The sequence below is a fragment of the Thalassophryne amazonica genome, chromosome 15, assembly GCF_902500255.1.
Source record: "Thalassophryne amazonica chromosome 15, fThaAma1.1, whole genome shotgun sequence".
NCBI lineage: Eukaryota > Metazoa > Chordata > Actinopteri > Batrachoidiformes > Batrachoididae > Thalassophryne > Thalassophryne amazonica.
The window spans coordinates 51,403,782-51,413,719 of record NC_047117.1 but is presented as its reverse complement, the minus strand read 5'-3'; the positions used below and the strand labels follow the sequence as shown (position 1 = coordinate 51,413,719).

The window sequence follows — 9,938 nt, the reverse complement described above, 5'->3', positions numbered from 1 at the left end:
CAAGAACTGGGACATTTTCAGCTTCCAAGAATTGTGTACAGATCCTTGCAACATGGGGCCGTGCATTATCCTGCTGCAACATGAGGTGATGTTCTTGGATGTATGGCACAACAATGGGCCTCAGGATCTTGTCACGGTATCACTGTGCATTCAAAATGCCATCAATAAAATGCACCTGTGTTCTTCGTCCATAACAGACGCCTGCCCATACCATAACCCCACCGCCACCATGGGCCACTCGATCCACAACATTGACATCAGAAAACTGCTCACCCACACGACGCCACACACACTGTCTGCCATCTGCCCTGAACAGTGTGAACCGGGATTCATCCGTGAAGAGAACACCTCTCCAACGTGCCAAACGCCAGCGAATGTGAGCATTTGCCCATTCAAGTCGGTTACGACGACGAACTGGAGTCAGGTCGAGACTCCGATGAGGACAATGAGCATGCAGATGAGCTTCCCTGAGACGGTTTCTGACAGTTTGTGCAGACATTCTTTGGTTATGCAAACCGATTGTTTCAGCAGCTGTCCGAGTGGCTTGTCTCAGATGATCTTGGAGGTGAACATGCTGGATGTGGAGGTCCTGGGCTGGTGTGGTTACACATGGTCTGCGGTTGTGAGGCTGGTTGGATGTACTGCCAAATTCTCTGAAACGCCTTTGGAGATGGCTTATGGTAGAGAAATGAACATTCAATACACGAGCAACAGCTCTGGTTGACATTCCTGCTGTCAGCATGCCAATTGCACACTCCCTCAAATCTTGCAACATCTGTGGCATTGTGCTGTGTGATAAAACTGCACCTTTCAGAGTGGCCTTTTATTGTGGGCAGTCTAAGGCACACCTGTGCACTAATCATGGTGTCTAATCAGCATCTTGATATGGCACACCTGTGAGGTGGGATGGATTATCTCAGCAAAGGAGAAGTGCTCACTATCACAGATTTAGACTGGTTTGTGAACAATATTTGAGGGAAATGGTGATATTGTGTATGTGGAAAAAGTTTTAGATCTTTGAGTCCATCTCATACAAAATGGGAGCAAAACCAAAAGTGTTGCATTTATATTTTTGTTGAGTGTAAATCAAGAAAGAGCTTGTGCTGCATTCTCATGGTGATGATTTAGAGAGCAATGCCCGGTGTACACTATGTTCACTGAAAGCCACACTGCGACATGGAATTATTTGAAGACTCTACATTTGATGTGTCCAGACTGTATGATGTAACACAGAATTGTGGTGGGATGAAACATCATGTCGCCGTGACAAGCAAGACAGTGGAAGAAGCGTTGATTTGCCAACAGGTCAAACAAAATCTGTCGCAGTAGAGAGAATAGAGCTCATTTATGATAGCAAATTGGACAGCCGTTGTTTGTCTGTTGAGGGTGACTTTTATTAACTGTTTAGAAACACATTCATGCACACTTTTTATTCATTAAATGAAAGTATGAGTCCATACCTCGCCAGGCCTCAGTCCCACTGAATAATAAGCCATGAATAATGGTTATTCGAAGAATGACCTACGTTTTCATCTATCACGTATCCACTGCTAAGGTGCATCTCTGTACCCCGTAAGGTGCATCTCTGTGCCACATAGTAGCCTCTAGTGAGCCACGACCGATCTGTTATTAGAGCCCCGAATGGCTCGCATCAGCCACGCTAAACCACGTAGCACCATGATAACATGACGTTGGCGCACGTTTAGGCATGAGATTGGTCTAAACCTCCAGCCCTCCCATACCTGGTCCCTTTAAAGTGTGGGTTTTCAATTCACAGCAGCATTTAAAGGTGTCACGTTTTTTTAAACGCAGACCAAAAATAGACGCTCCAGTACAGTCCTGCAGTTGTACCCTGCGCACCAGGCTGCTGTCCACCTGTAATACACCAGACCAGCTAGAACCAAACCAAGGGTTCCTGGACAGCCTCCTCTGTGCTCCTCACTGGCTCCGTGGCTTGCTGGGTTTATTTCTTCTGCGGCTTTAAACACACACATCGTGATCCCACATTTAACTTTGTGTTCGTCCATTTATTTCTGAAAAATCGCTCTTTGCGCGCACGCTGCTGTTCTGCATTCCTGGAAAGCCGCCTCAGTGCTGCTTCTCACTGGCTTCCTTTCCATCTGTGGTTTGTTGACTTTATTTTTCCCTGGCGTAAACAGTCATTTTCACACCGTGATCCAACTTTTAACTTTGTGTTCTGCAAAATCGCTCTTTTGCGCGTGCTGCCATTCTTCATACACAGTGAGGTGGCCCCTTTAATTATATACACCTATAATTCATGTGGATAACTTCCAAAAAAAAATTTCTTTATTTCTTCTGCAGCTTAAAAGTCACCGTGATACAACTTTTAACTTTGTGTTATGTCTCAAACACGGTGTTATGTCTTCAAAATCACTCTTTTGTGCGCTCTCCTTCTGTGTTGCTGCACAGCTCTGCGCTGCTTTTCGCGGTTTTACTGGAGTTATTTCTTCCATGGCTTTAAACACGATTTTAACACGATCCAAATTTTAACTTTGTGTTCGTCCATTATTGATCATGGATCATCTTTCTCCCCCCCCAAATCCTGAACAATTATTGATGACAAACTGACTTTCGAGGCTCAAGTTGATGCCCTCTGTTCCAAGGCCCATCAGCGCATGCACTGTTATTAGAAACTGCGGAATTTTAAAGTTGAGAAGCCTTGTATGAGAATGTTTTAGTCATGTTTTATTGAGTCTATTCTAACATTTTCTTTTATATGTTGGTTTGGTGCTCTTTCTATGAAGAATAAAAAGCACCTGCAAAGCATTGTGCACACCTGTGGCAAAATTGCAGGATGCACTTTTAATGACCTGCAGGATGTGTACAGGACACATCTTTTGAAAAGGGCGAGACAGATCTCCTAAGACCCCAGCCATCCTCTGTGGGCTGAGTTCACGCTGCTGCCATCCAGCCGCAGGTTCACTGTCCCCAAGTGTAGAACCAACAGATTTAAAAATTCTTTTATTCCGGTTGCAGTTGGTGTTTTAAACCAGTCTTTGTAACTGTAATTGTTGTTCATCTTTTTAATTGTCTATTATTGTTTTACTGGATGTGTGAATTGGTGTGTATTTTTGCTGCTGCTGCAAACCAAATTGCTCCCTTGGGGATAATAAAGACTCTTTGAACCTTGAACCTTCCACATGGAGCAGGAAAGAGGGGGGAAAAAAAGCATCCAGATGAAACAGTCCTCTGATTCCAGAAGCGATTCGAGGTGTTTTCAGCATCCAAGGTTTGGGAGAAAATGATTAATCCGGTTCAAAATAATTATTTTATATACAGCTTCCAGTGCACAGAGCAGATGGAATTGTGTGTGCAAGAGGGCAGCCGCTCCAAAAATAGCCTCTTAGGTCCTGCGTAGCTGCCAGGTGCATAGATAATGGGCTTTTAGCAGCCTCATAAGCACCATGCACATGCCTCTAAAATCCTTGTTAGCCGTCATAGTAACTCGTACAGAAACTGCCCCACTTTGTTGTTGCTAAATTTTGAACATCTTGAAATTAGCACCACGCTCAGAGATGAGCCTCGTTAACTGAAGATAATGCCTCTAAGAGCCACTCAGAGCCGCTATTCTCCCACGATAGTTGGTTGAATAAACCCTCTCATAGCGCCAAAAAGAAAAAACAAAACATGCTGCGTGGCTCATTATCCTTCATTATTTGGTGGGACCAGGGCTTTATCATCACATGACATGAAGTGCTACTAAACATTTCCCACACAAAAGCATGGTCATAATATCTTAATCTTAGAAAACCTTAATGTTGTCTCTGTCTGTAGTTTGCTAACGTTGACATGCCTCAGTGACCGTGACCCTCAGTCAGTGTTTACTTTCAGCTGTTGCTTTTATTGTGAAGTGTACATTCAGGAAACTGAATTCTTAGCACCAGTGCTATATTTAACTTAGCTCCTGTCGCAACAAACTGGCAGACATATGAAGATCTCTGCTATCGCTGAACTGTAGCGGTCACACCGGAAAAGAGTAGTGGAAAGGAAGTGCAGCAGACAAAAAGTAAAGTATTGCGGTGCCTGTAGTGCTTTAGGCACATCCCATCATATTGGCCACTTCATTATGTACACCTGCTCAATGATTCATGAAAACAAACATCTAATCAGCCAGTTATGTAGTAGATGTCCAATGCTTTTAGGCACATGGTGATCAAAAGAATCTGAAGATGAAAGCAAGCATTAGAATGGGGGAGGGGGATGAACTAAGTGACTTTGAATGTGGTAGGGTTGTTTGTGCCAGACGAGTGAGTTGTAGGATTTCTGCTGACCTTGTTACATGCAGTTAAAAAAGTGAACACAAATGCAGATGAACTGCAGCAATGAAGTGGTTTATGACTGGGTATAATTATATGTTGGATGATGACAAAAGGGCTAAAGACCACACAAAATCCATAGACAAAGATGCAGAAAGGAAACCAGCCAAACTGACAAAGACGAACTGAAAAGAACCTAAAAACTGTGATGAGGAAACATCACAACGTGTGGAAGCAGTAAAGAGACAAGACAGTCCATGCCCATAAACAATGAGAAGCCTGTATTACTGACCAAATGCCCCCCCCCCCCCCAAAAAAAAATCGGTCCACCCTGCCTTCACTGCGCATGCATCATCAGCCGCAGTTCACTCACGTTGTTTCTGCTTAAAACTGCACTAAGTCATCATCTATCTCAGCGACAGATATGTGAAGTTTTTGTACAACAATCTTTTCCACATAAATTCAGCATTATTTCATAAAAGACTGCTGCTGGCTGATGCGTTCACTGTATGTCGGTCATTTCATACGTCTCGGAGTATTGCCTAGTTTCTACTTAAAACAGCCTTGTTTCTGCTTAAGACTGACTTTAGAATGATTTAAGGTTTTACTTTGTCATCTGATGGTTAATAATCCCATTAATCTATTTGATCACTTTGGGTGAAGAGACTGTCTCAGACGTGCTGTTGAGCTCCGAAATGATGCATGCACTGTGGAGGCAGGGTGGACCAATTTTTGGGGGGACCATTTAGTCTGCGACACCTTTGACTGCAGGTGACCCGTGCGGATATAGCTTGCATGTGGGTGAGATGTCTTGTAAATCTCTTCAGAGGTGTTAGTGTTGTTAGTGTTAGAAGTATTTATTTCTCACTAGTTTTTACATAAAATATGAGAAACGTTAGATTTACACAGAAACGCCACAGTTTGAGTGTTTTTCTCCATGTTGGATTACCAACCAGAGAGCGAAGCCAGTGACGTCATGGTGCCTTTCTACTCCATTTGGCTGTCACTGTGTCCTTTAAATAATCCTTTAAATGATGATTTCATTGTTAGTGAACATTGTATTATGGCAGTTTGTTGCTTTGAGTGTTTAACAGTGTGCTATGCCAATTGATTGCTTTGTGTGTTTGGTAACCATTTATTATGGTAGTTTATTGCTTTGAGCATTTAACTATGTATTATGCCAGTTCATTGTTCTGTGCGTTAGTCAACTGTGTATTATGGCAGTTTATTGCTGTGAACGTTAGATAATTATATACAGTGGGGAAAATAAGTATTTGATCCACTGTCGATTTTGCAAGTTTTCCCATCTAAGGAGAGGTCTGTAATTTTTATCGTAGGTATACTTCAACTGAGAGACAGAATCTAAAAAAAAAAAAAAAAAAATCCAGAAAATCACATTGTATGATTTTTGAATGATTAATTTGTGTTTTATTGCATGAAATAAGTATTTTATCACCTACCAACCAGCAAGAATTCTGTCTCTCACAGACCTGTTAGTTTGTCTTTAAGAAGTCCTCCTATTCTGCGTTCTTTACCTGTATTAATTGCACTTGTTTGAACTTATCTGTATAAAAGACACCTGTCCACAGACCAAAGAGTTGTCGAAGGACACCAGGGACAAAGCTGTAGACCTGCACAAGGCTGGGATGGGCTACAGGACAACAGGCAAGCAACTTGGTGAGAAAACAACTGTTGGCGCAATTATTAGGAAATGGAAGAAACACAAGATGACTGTTAATCTTCCTCAGTCTGGGGCGCCATGCAAGATCGCACCTTGTGGGGTCAGGATGATTCTGAGAAAGCTCAGAACTACAGGGGAGGACCAGATCAATGACCTGAAGAGAGTTGGGACCACAGTCACAAAGATTACATTAGTAACACACGATGGCGTCAGGGCTTAAAATTCTGCAGGGCAGCAAGGTCCCCCTGCTGAAGTCAGCACATGTCCAGGCCCGTTTGAAGTTCACCAGTGAGCATCTGGATGATCCAGAGGATGCATGGGAGAAGGTCATGTGGTCAGATGAGACCAAAATAGAGCTTTTTTGGCATCAACTCCACTCACCATGTTTGAGTGATAACAACCCCAAGAACACCGTCCCGACTGTGAAGCATGGGGGTGGAAACATCATACTTTGGGGTGCTTTTCTGCAAAGCGTACAAGACAACTGCACCATGTTGAAGAGAGGATGGATGGGGTCATGTATCATGAGATTTTGGCAAACAACCGAGCATTGAAGATGGGTCGTGGCTGGATCTTCCAGCATGACAATGACCTGAAACACGCAGCCAGGGCAATTAAGGAGTGGCTCCATAAGAAGCATTTCCAGGTCCTGGAGTGACCTAGCCAGTCTCCAGACTTGAACTCAATTGAAAATCTTTGGACGGAGAGCGGAAACTCGAAACCTGAAAGATCTGGAAAAGATCTGTATGGAGTGCACCAAAATCCCTGCCGCAGTGTGTGAAAACTTGGTCAAGAACTGTAGGAAACATCTGACCTCTGTAATTGCAAACAAAGGTTTCTGTACCAAATATTAAGGTCTGTTTGTCTATTGGATCAAATACTTATTTCATGCAATAAAATGCACATGAATTATTTAAAAATCATACAATGTAATTTTGTTGTTTTTTTATTTTGTTTTTGTTTTTTTAGATTCTGTCTCAGTTGAAGTGTACCTACAATAAAAATGACAGACCTCTCCATTCTTTGTAGGTGGGAAAACTTGCAAAATCGACAGTGGATCAAATACTTATTTTCCCCACTGTATTATAGCAGATGATTGCTTTGAGTCACTTCCTTGATTGGTGTGTGAGATGGCGATGTGCCATGACATCATATTTGCCATCACTGATGTGTTGTCTTTATTTCGTTCTCACTCTTTTTTCCATCCCCCACCATTCCCTTCTGTCTGTACAGGGTAAAATTGTGAAGAAGTATGCCCAGGGTAATCCAAAGACATTTGATGCCAGGATGCAGCTCATTATACGGATGTGTATAGATGCCATACGGGATGCTTTCTACCTCAACTGTAGAATTCTTGGTGTTGGTATGAAAATACAAGTTCAGCTTTATTATCCAAAAGTGGACATTTCTTGTTCTAAAGGCCATATATTCTTTCATTTAAATATCTTCCTGACCTGTACATTTAATATTACCTGGTTTAATTGATTTAAGTGTTTTAAACTTTGTGAATTGATATAATACTTTTGTATATTGTTGTAATTTTTTTGTGTGTTTGTTCGGGAGTGGGTCTTTGATGAGCCTCTTTGGCTTCTGCCGCTCCCTTACACAGTATGCTCATATTATATCTTTTTTATTATTGTTTTGTGTGTGTATGTATGTGTGTGTGTGTGTGTGTGTGTATATATATATATATATATATATATATATATATATATATATATAGAAAAGGGGGTGTTCACAATAATAGTAGCATCTGCTGTTGACGCTACATTCTCAAAACTGTTTTGTTAAAACTGCTTTTTTAGCAATCCTGTGAATCACTTAACTAGTATTTAGTTGTATAACCACAGTTTTTCATAATTTCTTCACATCTGCGAGGCATTAATTTTGTTGGTTTGGAACAAAGATTTTGCTTGTTTACTAGTGTCCTTGGGGTCATTGTCTTGTTGAAACACCCATTTCAAGGGCATGTCCTCTCACGCATAAGGCAGCGTGACCTCTTCAAGTGTTTTGACATATCCAAACTGATCCATGATACCTGGTATGCGATATATAGGCCCAACACCATAGTAGGAGAAACGTGCTCATATCATGATGCTTGCACCACCATGCTTCACTGTCTTCACTGTGAACTGTGGCTTGAATTCAGAGTTTGGGGGTCATCTCACAAACTGTCTGCGGCCCTTGGACCCAAAAAGAACAATTTTACTCTCATCAGTCCACAAAATATTCCTCCATTTCTCTTTAGGCCAGTTGATGTGTTCTTAGGCAAATTGTTTTCTTCCACGCGTATCTGTTTTTTTTTTTTTTTTTGTCCATTTTAAAGCATTGGAGATCATTGTAGATGAACAGTCTATAATGTTTTGCACCTGCGTCCCTCTCCAATCAACTTTTTAATCAAACTATGCTGTTCTTCTGAACAATGTCTTGAACGTTCCATTTTCCTCAGGCTTTCAAAGAGAAAAGCATGTTCAGGTGCTGGCTTCATCCTTAAATAGGGGACACCTGATTCACACCTGTTTGTTCCACAAAATTGACAAACTCACTGACTGAATGCCACACTACTGTTATTGTGAACACCCCCTTTTCTGCTTTTTTTTTTTTTTTTTTTTTGACTAATAGCCCAATTTCATAGCCTTAAGAGTGTGCATATCATGAATGCTTGGTCTTGTTGGATTTGTGAGAATCTACTGAATCTACTGGTACCTCCCAGACAACCTCATTCACTCCCTTGCTCTTGCTTGCCTCTACTGGTGGTTGGCTCTCACTGCAGTATTGTATCACTTCCTGTTCCGGAGCACAGCGGTGTTTTTCTGTATCTGTTAGCTGTTTAATCTGCGCAGTTATATTGATCTAGTTATCTAGATTACGATTTGTTTCCCAGTGTAATCTTTACGTGCCTTAACTAAAGCACTCCTTCTGCTGAATCACCTCTAAATTATTTACACATTATTCACTTTGCGTGTTTTTAGGAATCCGCTAGCTTAGCGTAGCTACTAGCTCTTAGCCGATTTAGCATGGCGGCTTCTCCTGTCTCTCCCGCACTTTTCTGCTCTGGGTGTGAAATGTTTAGTTATTCCTCGGCCTCCTTTAGCAGTAACGGTACTTGTAATAAGTGTAGCTTATTCGTAGCTTTGGAGGCCAGGCTGGGCGAATTGGAGACTCGGCTCCGCACCATGGAAAATTCTACAGTTAGCCAGGCCCCTGTAGTTGGTGCGGACCAAGGTAGCTTAGCCGCCGTTAGTTCCCCCCTGGCAGATCCCGAGCAGCCGGGAAAGCAGGCTGACTGGGTGACTGTGAGGAGGAAGCGTAGCCCTAAACAGAAGCCCCGTGTACACCGCCAACCCGTTCACATCTCTAACCGTTTTTCCCCACTCGACGACACACCCGCCGAGGATCAAACTCTGGTTATTGGCGACTCTGTTTTGAGAAATGTGAAGTTAGCGACACCAGCAACCATAGTCAATTGTCTTCCGGGGGCCAGAGCAGGCGACATTGAAGGAAATTTGAAACTGCTGGCTAAGGCTAAGCGTAAATTTGGTAAGATTGTAATTCACGTCGGCAGTAATGACACCCGGTTACGCCAATCGGAGGTCACTAAAATTAACATTAAATCGGTGTGTAACTTTGCAAAAACAATGTCGGACTCTGTAGTTTTCTCTGGGCCCCTCCCCAATCGGACCGGGAGTGACATGTTTAGCCGCATGTTCTCCTTGAATTGCTGGCTGTCTGAGTGGTGTCCAAAAAATGAGGTGGGCTTCATAGATAATTGGCAAAGCTTCTGGGGAAAACCTGGTCTTGTTAGGAGAGATGGCATCCATCCCACTTTGGATGGAGCAGCTCTCATTTCTAGAAATCTGGCCAATTTTCTTAAATCCTCCAAACCGTGACTATCCAGGGTTGGGACCAGGAAGCAGAGTTGTAGTCTTACACACCTCTCTGCAGCTTCTCTCCCCCTGCCATCCCCTCATTACCCCATC

The 9,938-nt window shown here is 42.5% G+C and overlaps 1 protein-coding gene across 5 annotated transcripts in view; it reads left to right on the top strand.

Annotated features, from left to right (window-relative positions):
* The window catches only part of gne (glucosamine (UDP-N-acetyl)-2-epimerase/N-acetylmannosamine kinase), a 125,030-nt gene that overhangs the window by 95,706 nt on the left and 19,386 nt on the right, over positions 1-9,938 (top strand). For all 5 annotated transcript variants that reach the window (XM_034187481.1, XM_034187482.1, XM_034187478.1 and 2 more), the window contains one exon: positions 7,192-7,321. In XM_034187481.1, the coding sequence (XP_034043372.1) occupies positions 7,192-7,321 (130 nt within the window). The remainder of the gene's footprint in view (positions 1-7,191; positions 7,322-9,938) is intronic.